This window comes from Heptranchias perlo, chromosome 26 (assembly GCF_035084215.1).
Source record: "Heptranchias perlo isolate sHepPer1 chromosome 26, sHepPer1.hap1, whole genome shotgun sequence".
Lineage (NCBI taxonomy): Eukaryota > Metazoa > Chordata > Chondrichthyes > Hexanchiformes > Hexanchidae > Heptranchias > Heptranchias perlo.
The window spans coordinates 7,320,997-7,338,281 of record NC_090350.1 but is presented as its reverse complement, the minus strand read 5'-3'; the positions used below and the strand labels follow the sequence as shown (position 1 = coordinate 7,338,281).

General features: G+C 48.2%; 1 protein-coding gene across 5 annotated transcripts in view; it reads left to right on the top strand.

The window, feature by feature from the left end:
• Positions 1-17,285, top strand: part of col16a1 (collagen, type XVI, alpha 1) — a 410,059-nt gene that overhangs the window by 250,618 nt on the left and 142,156 nt on the right. For all 5 annotated transcript variants that reach the window (XM_068006392.1, XM_068006393.1, XM_068006394.1 and 2 more), the window contains 4 exons: positions 4,104-4,211; positions 11,500-11,622; positions 13,401-13,454; positions 13,561-13,602. In XM_068006392.1, the coding sequence (XP_067862493.1) occupies positions 4,104-4,211; positions 11,500-11,622; positions 13,401-13,454; positions 13,561-13,602 (327 nt within the window). The remainder of the gene's footprint in view (positions 1-4,103; positions 4,212-11,499; positions 11,623-13,400; positions 13,455-13,560; positions 13,603-17,285) is intronic.

The following is a 17,285-nucleotide window of genomic DNA, read 5'->3' as shown; positions in this document are numbered from 1 at the left end:
AAAAGATCCAGTTGTAATGTGCTGAGGAATGTTGTGTGTGGCAGGACTGATTGATATTTACATTCTTATATACCTGGAGCAAGACCCTTTGAATAGCTGGATGGCGGGGACTGTCCTTATGGCTCCAGACATTTCACTGGAAAAGTATCACTTCTTGTCCCCACTCGATCCTGGGACATGACACACCCCTGGTTTGTGCAGGGTTGATGAGACCATAATACCCATCTCACCTAAATGTGAATGTGTATATGAAAAGCCATTTTGTTGGTTTAAGAATGACTGCAGGATTTAACTGGACCTCCGGTGAGAGTCAGCAACTGGTTATTTGAGTGAGGTCTGTCTGATGGATGAAAGACTCATCTCCACCTCCCTTCCTCGGCCAAGAGAATGGATGGAGGCCTACTCCCTGTGGCCTTCTCAAATGATGTTCTGTACCAGAGGGTAACTGGGACAGATGGGATAGTTACCCTTCTTCACTCTCTGGCCTCCACTCACCACCTCTCTACAATGTTGATGCCCAGATCAGGGGTCATTAGTGGAGAGGTAGTGAGTGGAAACCAGTGGGTTGCCTATGAGACTAGAAGGGAAACCATAGGACCCACTGCTCACAGACTGGGCGGTTGGACCTTTCGGAACCAGCATCCTCCAGGGTTTTCTCCAGACTGTCTAACCTGATTAGGGGGGCCACCTCTGGTTGGACGTATTCCTGGAGATTTGATCACGTGACGCTTGATCACACGCAAGGAACGGCAGTGGTTTGGTCAAAGCTACAAACCATTTATGGAAGTGACCAGAGCGCCCCGATTGCTCGGTTGATCATCAGGCTGCCCGACCTGTTGTAGACCAGGAACAGCCCAGGTTCTATCCCTGGCCTGTCCTGGGTCAGCACATGTGATCTGGGGTGGCAGTGGGCTCACTCCAATTGTCCTTACTTAGAGTCTGTAGTTTAAGGAAGGGAAGATTATCTCAGGTTCCTGCTCCTGTTCACTATCCAGAGATTCCTGCTGGAAACGGCATGTGTGCAGACATGGGGTGAGAACAAGATTGGGCTCAGCTGTGATGCTGCCACAGTAAAATAGTCTGCAGTCACTGGCCCGGAACGCCCATGAAGAATAACCACTTGGGCACCATGCTGGGGTGCACCCAGAATGTTTGTAACCATATCCCAGAGATTCAGTGCCAGGAACCATATCCCAGTGAGCCAGAGCCAGGAACTATATCCCAGTAAGAATCAGTGCCAGGAACCAGATCCCAGTCAGAGTCAGTGCCAGGAACCAGATCCCACTGAGAGTCAATGCCAGGAACCATATTCCAGTGAGCGTCAGAGCCAGGAACCATATTCCAGTGAGAGTCAATGCCAGGAACCATATTCCAGTGAGCGTCAGAGCCAGGAACCATATTCCAGTGAATCAGAGCCAGGAACCATATCCCAGTGAGCGTCAGAGCCAGGAACCATATTCCAGTGAATCAGAGCCAGGAACCATATCCCAGTGGGAGTCAGTGCCAGCAACCGTATCCCAAAGTGTCAGTGCCAGGAACCATATCCCAGTGGGAGTCAGTGCCAGCAACCGTATCCCAAAGTGTCAGTGCCAGGAACCACATCCGAGTGAGTCAGAGCCAGGAATCATATCCCAATGAGAATCAGAGCCCGGAAACATATCCCAGTGAGAGTCAGTGCCCCGAACCATATCCCAGTGAGTCAGTGCCAGGAACCATATCCCAGTGAGTCAGTGCCCCGAACCATATCCCAGTGAGTCAGTGCCCCGAACCATATCCCAGTGAGTCAGTGCCAGGAACCATATCCCAGTGAGTCAGTGCCAGGAACCATATCCCAGTGAGTCAGTGCCCCGAACCATATCCCAGTGAGTCAGTGCCAGGAACCATATCCCAGAGAGTCAGTGCCAGGAACCATATCCCAGAGAGTCAGTACCATGAATCGTAGTTCAGCCACCTTCCCTAAGCTCTGCTCTGACACTGAGACCCTGGCCCTCTGGTCCCTCCTGTACCATCAGTGATGTCAATTCACCCTCAGTAAATGTTCCCAAGTGTCAACCGCAGGAGTGGGAGATGATCTGAGGCGAGGATATGAACTCGAGTTTGAACCCTTGAGGTATCAGTCGTGGCTCAGTAGCTTTGACTCATAAAGTTGTGGGTTCAAACCCCACTTGAGAAACTTGAGCACATCATCTAGGCTGACACTTCATTGCATTAAAGAGGGAGTGCTGCACTGTTGGAGATGCTGTCTTTCGGATGAGGCCTTAAACCAAGCCCTCTGAGGTAAATGTAAAAGATCCCAAAGCTATGGGATATATTTGAAGAGCAGGGGAGTTCTCCCCGGCGTCCTGGGCTAGCATTTATCCCTCAACCAACATCACCAAAAACAGATTATCTGGTCATTATCACATAGCTGTTTGTGGGATCTTGCTGTGCTCAATTTGGCTGCTGTGTTTCCTACATTACAACAGTGTCTACACTTCAAAAATAATTCATTGGCTGTAAGGTGCTTTAGGGCGTCCTGAGGCTGTGAAAGGCGCTATATAAATGCACGTTCTTGATTTACTGCCCGATCATCTCTCTGTGTATTGGTCTATATATAGGAAGGTGTTTCTTCTCGAGAGTGAGTCACACTGGAAGATGTCTCACTGCACCTCATTGACTCAAATACAATATTCGCAAAATTGCAACAAGTCACAGCTGAGAGGATAGGGAGTCCATGAATGGACAAGAGGCAACTTAAAAAAAGAGAAAGAAAAGAATTTGCCCCGAATTGGCCTCAGGATGTGCCTATTCAAAGCAATTAGACTTTGTGGCCTTAAAGGGACAGGCCCAGCTGCTCACAGCTCTGCCTAAGCAGCGTTCATAGAAATTCGTAGAAGTTACAACATGGAGACAGGCCATTTGGCCCATCCAGTCCATGTCGGTGTTTACCCTCCATGTGTGCAAATATTCCTAATCACAGTTACCCTCCCTGTTCCCATATCCCTTCAACCCCTTTCCCTTCATCCCCCTATCCAATCTAATCTTGAATGTTGATGTGATTTCTGCCTCAGCCACTAATCCTGGAAGTGAATTCCATATCCTACAACTCTCCGTGTAATGTTCCTCCTGCCCTCTGTTCTAAATCTCTTACATTTATAGGAACACAGGAACAGGAGTAGGCCATTCAGCCCCTCGTGCCTGCTCCACCATTTGATAAGATCATGGCTGATCTGTGATCTCACTCCATAAACCTGCCTTTGGCCCATATCCCTTAATACCTTTGATTGCCAAAAAGCTATCTATCTCACATTTAAATTTAGCAATTGAGCTAGTATCAATTGCCATTTGCGGAAGAGAGTTCCAAACTTCTACAACCCTTTGTGTGTAGAAATGTTTTCTAATCTCTCTCCTGAAAGGTCTGGCTCTAATTTTTAGACTGTGCCCCCTACTCCTAAAGTTCCCAACCAGCGGAAATAGTTTCTCTCTATCCACCCTATCTGTTCCCCTAAATATCTTATAAACTTCGATCAGATCACCCCTTAACCTTCGAAACTCTAGAGAATACGACCCCAATTTGTGTAATCTCTCCTCGTAACTTAACCCTTGAAGTCCGGGTATCATTCTAGTAAACCTACGCTGCACTCCCTCCAAGGCCAATATGTCCTTCCGAAGGTGCGGTGCCCAGAACTGCTCACAGTACTCCAGGTACGGTCTAATCTTGTATCTCTGGCCTATCGTTCTTCACCCCTCGACTACTGGAAACAGTCTGTTTCTATCTAACTATCCCATCCTTTCATCATTTTAATCACTTCTATTGTTTTGCTCCATCGTTTTTCAAGTCTTTCTTTGTATTTGTATTTCCTTATACCAGGCAGTGGAGCCCAGTACTGTAGCCTGTAGCTCAGGTCTTATTATTAAGGTTGTATACGGGCTCATCATTACCTCCTGGCTTTTATTTTCTATACATCTTGTGATTGGACCCAGAATTCCATCAGCTTATTTTAAGCTGTTGTTGCTGTTGTCCTTTGGTGAGAGGGTGTGTGTGCAGTGAAGGGTTTGGATATAAATTCTTAATAAGACACACGTGGAACTATTGACTCACTGATTTAATCCTCTTGATTTAGGGTGAGCCTGGTCCGAAGGGTGATACAGGAGCGTCGGGTGAAGGAGGAATCCCGGGTATCCCTGGGAATCCCGGGATACGAGGCTCCCAAGGGCTGAAAGGTGAAAAGGTGAGTCACTAAATTATCATTGGCCTTTCTCTCCAGGGGGCTGGGATGCAAAGGGGTGGAAGTTATGCTGCAGTTGTACAGAGCCTCGGTCAGACCCCATCTGGAGAACTGGGTTCGGTTCTGGGCATCGTCCCTCAGGAAGGATATATTGGCCTTCGAGAAGGTGCATTGTAGATTCACCAGAATGGTACCAGGGTTTAAAGGGTTAATTCGGAGGACAGGTTGCATAGACGAGGCTTGTAGTCCTTTGAGTATGGAAAATTGAGGGGTGATCTAATGGAGATCTTTAAAATGATGAAAGGATTCGATAGGGCAGAGAGATGCAATTCCTCTGGTGGGGGATCCAGAACAAGGGGGCAGAACCTTAAAATCAGAGCTGGGCCGTTTAGGAGCAAAATCAGGAAGTCCTTCTTCATACAGATGGCAGTGGAAATCTGGAAAACTCTCCCCCAAAAGGCTGTGAATTCTGAAAGTACAATTGAAATTTTCAAGACTGAGATCGATAGATTTTTGTTGGGTGAGGGTATCAAGGGATATGGAGCAGAGGTGGGGAAATGAAGCTGAGGTACAGGTCAGCCATGATCTGATTGCACCTACAAGGCTATTGATGTAAGTGGGACCCTCGGGGATTCCCTAAGTTGGGCGGTCCTGTACCCTGCCCTCAGTCAGCACGTAGTATCATCCCAGGTATACCTCGTCACAGCAGGTATACCTCGTCACAGCAGGTATACCTCGTCACTGCAGGTATACCTCGTCACAGCAGGTAAACCTCGTCACAGCAGGTATATCTAATCACAGCAGGTATACCTCGTCACAGCAGGTATACCTCGTCACAGCAGGAATACCTCGTCACAGCAGGTATATCTAATCACAGCAGGTATATCTAGTCACAGCGGGTACACTTAGTTTCAGCAGGTATACCTAGCCTCAGCAGGTATACCTCATCACAGCAGGTGTGCCCCACTTCTGCTGGTTTCAGCAAGGTGCATCTGGCCTTACCAGACATACCGGAAAAAGTGGGGCCCACCTGGTCCCCTAAAGATGATTTCTTAAAGCAGCCTCCTGACACAGTTCAGAAGTGGGTCTCTCAAGGATCTATCCGCGGCCTCTTCCTCTTCTTCAGCTACATGCTGCTCCATTTGGGCCTTACCAACTTTTTGATATAATGACCATGTCAGCCCAAGTGTTCACCCACTTCCTGGTCAGTAATGAGCTGTGGACAATTACTCGACACTAACGAATCTCACCTCTGGTCAGACACTCTGTTAGGAAGGAGTCATTGATTAGCTCTTTTGTTCTACTCGTTCTCAGGATGTGGGCGTTGTTGGCAAGGCCGGCATTTATTGCTCATCCTTAGTTGCCTTGAGAAGGTGGCGGTGGGCCTTCTCCTGGAACCGCTGCAGTCCGTTTGCTGATGGGATCTTCACAATGGTGTTAAGCGGAAAATTCCAGGATGTTGACCCTGGTCTGTCCACTTTACCTCCTGGTGTTGAGCTCCCCACACTCATCACCTTACATAGAAACATAGAAACATAGAAAATAGGAGCAGGAGTAGGCCATTCGGCCCTTCGAGCCTGCTCCGCCATTCAATATGATCGTGGCTGATCTTCTATCTCAATCCATATTCCCGCTCTCTCCCCATACCCCTTGTTGCCTTTTGTGTCCAGAAATCCATATAGCTCCTTCTTAAATATATTCAGTGACTTGGCCTCCACAGCCTTCTGTGGTAGAGAATTCCACAGGTTCATCACCCTCTGAGTGAAGAAATTTCTCCTCATCTCAGTCCTAAATTTCCTACCCCGTATCCTGAGACTGTGACCCCTCGTTCTGGACCCCCCCAGCCAGAGAAAACATCCTCCCTGCATCCAGTCTATCTAGCCCTGTCAGAATTTTATATGTTTCAATGAGATCCCCTCTCATTCTTCTAAACTCTAGTGAATACAGGCCGAGTCGACCCAATCTCTCCTCATAAGACAGTCCTGCCATCCCAGGGATCAGTCTGGTGAACCTTCGCTGCACTCCCTCTATGGCAAGTATATCCTTTCTTAGGTAAGGAGACCAAAACTGCACACAATACTCCAGGTGTGGTCTCACCAAGGCCCTGTATAACTGCAGTAAGACATCCTTGCTCCTGTACTCAAATCCTCTTGCAATGAAGGCCAACATACCATTTAACTTCATAACTGCTTGCTGCACCTGCATGTTTGCTTTCAGTGACTGGTGTACAAGGACACCCAGGTCCCTTTGTACATCAACATTTCCCAATCTATCACCATTTAAATAATACTCTGCCTTTCTGTTTTTCCTTCCGAAGTGGATAACTTCACATTTATCGCATTATACTGCATCTGCCATGTATTTGCCCACTCACTCAACTTGTCTAAATCACCTTGAAGCCTCTTTGCATCCTCCTCACAACTCACAATCCCACCTAGTTTTGTGTCGTCAGCAAACTTGGAAATATTACATTTGGTTCCCTCATCCAAATCATTGATATATATTGTGAATAGCTGGGGCCCAAGCACTGATCCCTGCGGTACCCCACTAGTCACCGCCTGCCACCCCGAAAAAGACCCATTTATACCTACTCTCTGTTTCCTGTCTGTTAACCAATTTTCAATCCATGCCAGTATATTACCCCCCAATCCCATGTGCGTTAATTTTGCACACTAACCTCTGATGTGGGACTTTATCAAAGGCTTTCTGAAAATCCAAATAAACCACATCCACTTGTTCTCCCTTATCTATTCTACCAGTTACATCCTCAAAAAACTCCAGTAGGTTTGTCAAACATAATTTCCCTTTCATAAATCCATGTTGACTTTGTGTAATCCTGTTGATATTTTCTAAGTGTCCTGTTATTACATCCTTTATAATAGACACTAGCATTTTCCCTACTACTGATGTTAGGCTAACTGGTCTGTCGTTCCCTGTTTTCTCTCTCCCTCCTTTTTTAAATAGTGGGGTTACATTTGCCACCCTCCAATCTGCAGGAACTGATCCATAATCTATAGAATGATAGAAGATGACAACTATTTCCATGGCTACCAATTTTAGTACTCTGGGATGCAGATTATCAGGTCCTGGGGATTTATCGGCTTTCAGTCCCATTAATTTCTCTAGCACTATTTTTTTACGAATACTAATTTCCATTAATTCCTCCTTCTCACTAGTCCCTTGGCTCCCTAGCATTTCTGGGAAGTTATTTGTGTCCTCTTCCGTGAAGACAGAAGCAAAGTATTTGTTTAATTGCTCTGCCATTTCCTTGTTCCCCATTATAAATTCTCCCGATTCTGACTGTAAGGGACCTACATTTGTCTTCACTAATCTTTTTCTTTTTACATACTTGTAGAAGCTTTTACGTCCACTTTTATGTTCCTTGCAAGTTTACTCTCATACTCTATTTTTCCCCTCTTTATCAATCGCTTGGTCCTTTTTTACTGAATTCTAAACTGCTCCCAATCCTCAGGCTTGCTACTTTTTCTGGCAACTTTATATGACTCCTCTTTGGATCTAATACTATCCTTAATTTCTCTTGTTAGCCATGGTTGGGCAGCATTTCCTTTTGTGATTTTGCACCAGAAAGGAATGTATAATTGTTGCAATTCATGCATTTGTTCTTTAAATGTTAACCATTGCCTCTCCACTGTCATACCTTTTAATGAAGCTTCCCAATCTATCATAGCCAACTCACTCCTCATACCTTCGTAGTTTCCTTTGTTAAATTTAGGACCCTAGTTTCCATCTTAATGAGGAATTCTATCATGTTATGGCCACTCTTCCCGAAAGGACCCCGCACAACAAGATTATTAATTAACCCCTTCTCATTGCACAATATCCAATCTCGGATAGCCTGTTCCCTGGTTGGCTCCTCAACGTACTGGTCTGAAAAACCATCTCGTACACACTCCAGGAATTCATCCTCCACAGTATTATTGCTAATTTGGTTTGGCCAGTCTATATGTAGATTAAAGTCACCCATGATTACTGTAGTCCCTTGTTACATGCATCTCTAATTTTCTGTTTGATGCCGTCGCCTACATTACCACTACTGTTTGGAGGCCTGTAGACAACTCCCACCAGTGTTTCCTGCCCCTTGGTGCTTTTGAACTCCACCCAGACTGATTCCACATCTTGATTTTCTGATTTCATCCTTCACTAACCACGCCACCCCACCTCCTTTTCCTTTTTGGCTGTCCTTCCTAAATATCGAATACCCTTGGATATTCAGCTCCCAGCCTTGGTCACCCTGCAGCCATGTCTCGGTAATTGCTATTATATCATATTCGTTTACATATATTTGCGCTGTTAATTCGTCTACCTTATTACGAATGCTTCGTGCATTCAGATGCTGTGCAGCATCTCCTATCTCAACATTGACTCTGGACCCCATGAAATCTCATGGCATCAGGTCAAACATGGGCAAGGAAACCTCCTGCTGATTACCACATACCGCCCTCCCTCAGCTGATGAATCAGTCCTCCTCCATGTTGAGCACCATTTGGAGGAAGCACTGAGGGTAGCAAGGGCACAAAATGGACTCTGGGTGGGGGACTTCAATGTCCAACACCAAGAGTGGCTCGGTAGCACCACTACTGACCGAGCTGACCGAGTCCTGAAGGACATAGCTGCTAGACTGGGCCTATGGCAGGTGGTGAGCGAACCAACACGAGGGAAAAACTTACTTGACCTCGTCCTCACCAATCTACCTGTTGCAAATGCATCTGTCCATGACAGTATTGGTAGGAGTGACCACCGCACAGTCCTCGTGGAGATGAAGTCCCGTCTTCACACTGAGGACACCATCCAACGTGTTGCGTGGCACTCCCACCGTGCTAAATGGGATAGATTCAGAACAGATCTAGCAGCTCAAAACTGGGCATCCGTGAGGCGCTGTGGGCCATCAGCAGCAGCAGAATTGTATTCCAGCACAATCTGTAACCTTATGGTCTGGCATATTCCTCACTCTACCATTACCAACAAGCCAGGGGATTAACCCTGGTTCAATGAGGAGTGTAGAAGAGCATGCCAGGAGCAGGACCAAGAGTACCTAAAAATGAGGTGCCAACCTGGTGAAGCTACAACTCAGGACTACATGCATGCTGAACAGCGGAAGCAACATGCTATAGACAGAGCTAAGCGATTCCACAACCAACGGATCAGATCAAAGCTCTGCAGTCCTGCCACATCCAGTCATGAATGGTGGTGGACAATTAAACAACTAACGGGAGGAAGAGGCTCTGCAAACATCCCCATCCTCAATGATGGCGGAGTCCAGCATGTGAGTGCAAAAGACAAGGCTGAAGCGTTTGCAACCATCTTCAGCCAGAAGTGCCGAGTGGATGATCCATCTCAGCCTCCTCCCGATATCCCCACCATCACAGAAGCCAGTCTTCAGCCAATTCAATTCACTCCACGTGATATCAAGAAACGGCTCAGTGTACTGGATACAGCAAAGGCTATGGGCCCCAACAACATCCCAGCTGTAGTGCTGAAGACTTGTGCTCCAGAACTAGCTGCGCCTCTTGCCAAGCTGTTCCAGTACAGCTACAACACTGGCAACTACCCGACAATGTGGAAAATTGCCCAGGTATGTCCTGTCCACAAAAAGCAGGACAAATCCAATCAGGCCAATTGCTGCCCCATCAGTCTACTCTCAATCATCAGCAAAGTGATGGAAGGTGTCGTCGGCAGTGCTATCAAGTGGCACTTACTCACCAATAACCTGCTCACTGATGCTCAATTTAGGTTCTGCCAGGACCACTCGGCTCCAGACCTCATTACAGCCTTGGTCCAAACATGGACAAGAGAGCTGAATTCCAGAGGTGAGGTGAGAGTGACTGCCCTTGACATCAAGGCAGCATTTGACCGAGTGGAGCCCTAGTAAAATTGAAGTCAATGGGAATCAGGAGGAAAATTCTTCAGTGGCTGGAGTCATACCTAGCACAAAGGAAGATGGTAGTGGTTGTTTGAGGCCAATCATCTCAACCCCAGGACATTGCTGCATGAGTTCCTCAGGGCAGTGTCCTAGGCCCAACCATCTTCAGCTGCTTCATCAATGACCTTCCCTCCATCATAAGGTCAGAAATGGGGATGTTCGCTGATGACTGCCAGTGTTCAGTTCCATTCGCAACCCCTCAAATAATGAAGCAGTCCGAGCCCGCATGCAGCAAGACCTGGACAACATCCAGGCTTGGGCTCATAAGTGGCAAGTAACATTCACGCCAGACAAGTGCCAGGCAATGACCATCTCCAACAAGAGAGAGTCTAACCACCTCCCCTTGACATTCAATGGCATTACCATCGCCGAATCCCCCACCATCAACATTCTGGGGGTCACCATTGACCAGAAACTTAACTGGACCAACCATATAAATACTGTGGCTATGAGAGCAGGTCAGAGGCTGGGTATTCTGCGGCGAGTGACTCACCTCCTGACTCCTCAAAGCCTTTCCACCATCTACAAGGCACAAGTCAGGAGTGTGATGGAATACTCTCCACTTGCCTGGATGAGTGCAGCTCCAACAACACTCAAGAAGCTCGACACCATCCAAGATAAAGCAGCCCGCTTGATTGGCACCCCATCCACCACCCTAAACATTCACTCCCTTCACCACCGGCGCACTGTGGCTGCAGTGTGTACCATCCACAGGATGCACTGCAGCAACTTGCCAAGGCTTCTTCGACAGCACCTCCCAAACCCGCGACCTCTACCACCTAGAAGGACAAGAGCAGCAGGCACATGGGAACAACACCACCTGCACGTTCCCCTCAAAGTCACACACCATCCCGACTTGGAAATATATCGCCGTTCCTTCATCGTCGTTGGGTCAAAATCCTGGAACTCCTTTCCTAACAGCACTGTGGGAGAACCGTCACCACACGGACTACAGCGGTTCAAGAAGGCGGCTCACCACCACCTTCTCGAGGGCAATTAGGGATGGGCAATAAATGCCGGCCTCGCCAGCGACGCCCACATCCCATGATCGAATAAAAAAAAAAATCTGCCCATCCAGCTTGAGTCAGTGGTTGATATCACTTCCAATAACTGCCTCATTGGGGTAGAAGTTACTCACTTCTGCTTTAAAGTTACTAATTTATGCTTTAAAGTTACTAACTTCTACCCAAACTTCTGCTCACCCCTCTTTACTGTTATATTCACCCTTTCAATAACAATTCCTCTCCAATAACCCCACTGTTGCTCTCGTGAGCTGGCAAACCCCCTCAGTCGAGTGCCGTGACTCTGACTGGTTTTGTTTGATTAAATCAGTCTCTTTGTGTTGTGCAGGGGGATCAGTGTGAGATTTGCCCCACCATTCCAGAAGACTTCAAAGACGTGATTGGACTTCCAGGAAAACCAGGCCCTCGAGGGGACCCCGGACCCCCTGGGACAGGAGAACCCGGCAAACATGTGAGTTCAAGAAACTGAAACCAGGCTCCCGAGTGTGCACTTGTACCAGACGGAACAGTCCTCTCGCCAAACAGCTTGGGCCAAGTCACCAGCTTGTAAACTGACTGGTGTGTTTGTCTCAGTCTCTCTCTCGCTGTGTTTAACTCACTGTCACTGATAACTGATGTGCTGCTCCCCATTTGGCAAGTTCTCAATGGGTTTGTACCTCAAGGAGGTCACAACAAGTAGAGACTTGGCACTTATTTCAGTGAAAGAGAAGGTGGTGACACCTCCCACCTGGTCCACCTCTCGATCTCTCTATCTGAAGACGGCATCGACAGCGATCTGGGAACCTGAATTGTATGGGCTACAGGATGGTATGTGGAGCTGGGGTGGGGGGTGGTGAGGACCAGAGCCTAAGAACAAAGGATAAAACAAAATGAGTGTAAAGACTGGTGACAACAGGCACAGAGATACCAACATGGGAATGGTTTGTGCCCACGATTCTCCGAGGCCAAACTCAGGAGCAAAGACTGTGCCACAGGGAGAGACAGAGAACCGCAACCATCTGCCTCCTGGTACCCAGCGGAGAGCAGCACTGGCAGAGGGCGGGGGCACCGACTCGTTCTCTTGACTGGAGAGAGAGCAAAAAAAAGGGAAAAGATACTTTAAAGCTCCCCAATGCTTCAGCTGCAGTGCCCACCATGGTGCACAGCCCTTCTGATTCAGGAGACTCCCGGTCAGATTCCTGGTCTGTGCTGAGGTCGCTGAGCTCTCCCAGAGTTGCTGTAATGCACCTCTGGATTCATGAGGGAACAATCGAGCCGACTTCCTGCTTCTGGCAGCTGCTGGATAGTGTGGGGGTGGGGGTGGGTGTGGGTGGGGGTGTTTGTGTACGGGCGTGTATGGGTGTGTGCGTCTGCATCTGTTGGTGTGTGGGTTTGTGCATGAGTATCTGTGTGTATGTATGTGTATCAGTATGTACATGCATGTGTGTGAGTGTATTTGAGTGCCTGTCTCTATGTGTGCATGTGTATTTGTATGTGTGTGTGTGTGAATGTGTCTGTGAGTGTGAATGTGTGTGTGAGTGTGAATGTGTGTGTGAGTGTGAATGTGTGTGTGAGTGTGAATGTGTGAGTGAATGTGTGTGTGAGTGTGTGTGTGTGAGTGAATGTGTGTGTGAGTGTGTGTGTGTGAGTGAATGTGTGTGTGAGTGTGTGTGTGTGAGTGAATGTGTGTGTGAGTGTGTGTGTGTGAGCCTGTGTGAGTGTGTGTGTGTGTGAGCCTGTGTGAGTGTGAGTGTGTGTGAGCCTGTGTGAGTGTGTGTGTGTGTGAGCCTGTGTGAGTGTGTAAGTGTGTGTGAGCGTGTGTGAGCGTTTTTGAGTGTGAGTGTGAGTGTGAGTGAACATCTGGCACAGGTGATCAGGCTAATCTTTGATATCCCCACGATCCAACATCCTGCCGAAAAACACTGTCTGGGATCAACTGAAGAACGGAGCCTTGGGTGAGGTATGGGGTTAGGAAGGGAGGGGAGGGGAGTGGAACGGGGAGGGGAGGGGAGGAGGAGGGAGGGGAGAGGGAGAGAATGGGGAAGGGATGGGAGGGGAGGGGGTGCGAGCGGAGGAACAGGGAGGGCAGGGGAGGGGGGAGTCGAGGGAGCTGTCCAGCCTGTGGAACCGTACCTCGACAAACCTCGGTGCCTTCAGGAGACGAGAGGAGACGATTAAAAATAAACAAGATGTGTGTGTTTACAAAAAGCCGAGATGCTTTAATAACTTGCTAACTTTGGATGAATTTAGGGTCTCCCTGGACTGCAGGGATTGACGGGGACTCCGGGTACAAAGGGCGAGAAGGTAAGTGTGAGGTCTCCACACTCGAGCTCGATGGTCCTTTCTGCTTGTTACTGGTTAATGTGCTGTGATTAGTGGGTTAATGGATTGACCCCTTTATACCCGACAGGGACAGACAGGACCCCCAGGGACAGGACAGCCCGGGCTGCCGGTGAGTAAACCACAACTTCACCATGGGGGATAACACCTCGGGGATCAGCTAACAGTGATTGACACGAGTTGTCTCTGTGCTCTGTGTGTCCCAGTCACACAATGTCTTTGCCCGTGGGAGCGAGAGTCCTTTAATGGTTTTAGTAACATGCTGTACACAGTCCCTTTCTCATTCCCCCTTTATACACAGTCCCTTTCTATTCCCCTTTGTACACAGCCCCTTTCTCATTCCCCTTTGTACACAGACCCTTTCTCATCCCCCTTGTACACAGTCCCTTTCTCATTCCCACTTTGTACACAGCCCCTTTCTCATTCCCCTTTGTACACAGACCCTTTCTCATCCCCCTTGTACACAGTCCCTTTCTCATTCCCCCTTGTACACAGACCCTTTCTCATTCCCCTTTGTACACAGACCCTTTCTCATCCCCCTTGTACACAGTCCCTTTCTCATTCCCCCTTTGTACACAGCCCCTTTCTCATCCCCCTTGTACACAGACCCTTTCTCATCCCCCTTTGTACACAGTCCCTTTCTCATTCCCCCTTTATACACAGTCCCTTTCTCATTCCCCTTTGTACACAGTCCCTTTCTCATTCCCCCTTTATACACAGTCCCTTTCTCATTCCCCCTTGTACACAGCCCCTATCTCATTCCCCTTTGTACACAGTCCCTTTCTCATTCCCCCTTGTACACAGTCCCTTTCTCATTCCCCTTTGTACACAGTCCCTTTCTCATTCCCCCTTGTACACAGCCCCTTTCTCATTCCCCTTTGTACACAGTCCCTTTCTCATTCCCCTTTGTACACAGTCCCTTTCTCATTCCCCCTTGTACACAGCCCCTTTCTCATTCCCCCTTGTACACAGCCCCTTTCTCATTCCCCTTTGTACACAGTCCCTTTCTCATTCCCCTTTGTACACAGTCCCTTTCTCATTCCCCTTTGTACACAGACCCTTTCTCATTCCCCCTTGTACACAGCCCCTTTCTCATTCCCCCTTGTACACAGCCCCTTTCTCATTCCCCCTTTGTACACAGTCCCTTTCTCATTCCCCCTTGTACACAGTCCCTTTCTCATTCCCCTTTGTACACAGTCCCTTTCCCATTCCCCTTTGTACACAGTCCCTTTCCCATTCCCCTTTGTACACAGTCCCTTTCTCATTCCCCCTTGTACACAGCCCCTTTCTCATTCCCCTTTGTACACAGCCCCTTTCTCATTCCCCTTTGTACACAGACCCTTTCTCATTCCCCTTTGTACACAGACCCTTTCTCATTCCCCTTTGTACACAGTCCCTTTCTCATTCCCCTTTGTACACAGTCCCTTTCTCATTCCCCTTTGTACACAGTCCCTTTCTCATTCCCCCTTGTACACAGCCCCTTTCTCATTCCCCCTTGTACACAGCCCCTTTCTCATTCCCCTTTGTACACAGTCCCTTTCTCATTCCCCTTTGTACACAGTCCCTTTCTCATTCCCCTTTGTACACAGTCCCTTTCTCATTCCCCCTTGTACACAGCCCCTTTCTCATTCCCCCTTGTACACAGCCCCTTTCTCATTCCCCCTTTGTACACAGTCCCTTTCTCATTCCCCCTTGTACACAGTCCCTTTCTCATTCCCCTTTGTACACAGTCCCTTTCCCATTCCCCTTTGTACACAGTCCCTTTCCCATTCCCCTTTGTACACAGTCCCTTTCTCATTCCCCCTTGTACACAGCCCCTTTCTCATTCCCCTTTGTACACAGCCCCTTTCTCATTCCCCTTTGTACACAGTCCCTTTCTCATTCCCCTTTGTACACAGACCCTTTCTCATTCCCCTTTGTACACAGACCCTTTCTCATTCCCCTTTGTACACAGACCCTTTCTCATTCCCCTTTGTACACAGTCCCTTTCTCATTCCCCCTTGTACACAGCCCCTTTCTCATTACCCTTTGTACACAGTCCCTTTCTCATTCCCCTTTGTACACAGTCCCTTTCTCATTCCCCCTTGTACACAGCCCCTTTCTCATTCCCCTTTGTACACAGTCCCTTTCTCATTCCGCTTTGTACACAGTCCCTTTCTCATTCCCCCTTGTACACAGTCCCTTTCTCATTCCCCCTTGTACACAGTCCCTTTCTCATTTCCCCTTTGTACACAGCCCCTTTCTCATTCCCCTTTGTACACAGTCCCTTTCTCATTCCCCCTTGTACACAGCCCCTTTCTCATTACCCTTTGTACACAGTCCCTTTCTCATTCCCCTTTGTACACAGTCCCTTTCTCATTCCCCCTTGTACACAGCCCCTTTCTCATTCCCCTTTGTACACAGACCCTTTCTCATCCCCCTTGTACACAGTCCCTTTCTCATTCCCCCTTGTACACAGACCCTTTCTCATTCCCCTTTGTACACAGACCCTTTCTCATCCCCCTTGTACACAGTCCCTTTCTCATTCCCCCTTTGTACACAGCCCCTTTCTCATCCCCCTTGTACACAGACCCTTTCTCATCCCCCTTTGTACACAGTCCCTTTCTCATTCCCCCTTTATACACAGTCCCTTTCTCATTCCCCCTTGTACACAGTCCCTTTCTCATTCCCCCTTTATACACAGTCCCTTTCTCATTCCCCCTTGTACACAGCCCCTATCTCATTCCCCTTTGTACACAGTCCCTTTCTCATTCCCCCTTGTACACAGTCCCTTTCTCATTCCCCTTTGTACACAGTCCCTTTCTCATTCCCCCTTGTACACAGCCCCTTTCTCATTCCCCTTTGTACACAGTCCCTTTCTCATTCCCCTTTGTACACAGTCCCTTTCTCATTCCCCCTTGTACACAGCCCCTTTCTCATTCCCCCTTGTACACAGCCCCTTTCTCATTCCCCTTTGTACACAGTCCCTTTCTCATTCCCCTTTGTACACAGTCCCTTTCTCATTCCCCTTTGTACACAGTCCCTTTCTCATTCCCCCTTGTACACAGCCCCTTTCTCATTCCCCCTTGTACACAGCCCCTTTCTCATTCCCCCTTTGTACACAGTCCCTTTCTCATTCCCCCTTGTACACAGTCCCTTTCTCATTCCCCTTTGTACACAGTCCCTTTCCCATTCCCCTTTGTACACAGTCCCTTTCCCATTCCCCCTTGTACACAGTCCCTTTCTCATTCCCCTTTGTACACAGTCCCTTTCCCATTCCCCTTTGTACACAGTCCCTTTCCCATTCCCCTTTGTACACAGTCCCTTTCTCATTCCCCTTTGTACACAGCCCCTTTCTCATTCCCCTTTGTACACAGCCCCTTTCTCATTCCCCTTTGTACACAGTCCCTTTCTCATTCCCCTTTGTACACAGACCCTTTCTCATTCCCCTTTGTACACAGACCCTTTCTCATTCCCCTTTGTACACAGACCCTTTCTCATTCCCCTTTGTACACAGCCCCTTTCTCATTCCCCCTTGTACACAGCCCCTTTCTCATTCCCCTTTGTACACAGTCCCTTTCTCATTCCCCTTTGTACACAGACCCTTTCTCATTCCCCTTTGTACACAGACCCTTTCTCATTCCCCTTTGTACACAGACCCTTTCTCATTCCCCTTTGTACACAGACCCTTTCTCATTCCCCTTTGTACACAGACCCTTTCTCATTCCCCTTTGTACACAGACCCTTTCTCATTCCCCCTTGTACACAGCCCCTTTCTCATTACCCTTTGTACACAGTCCCTTTCTCATTCCCCTT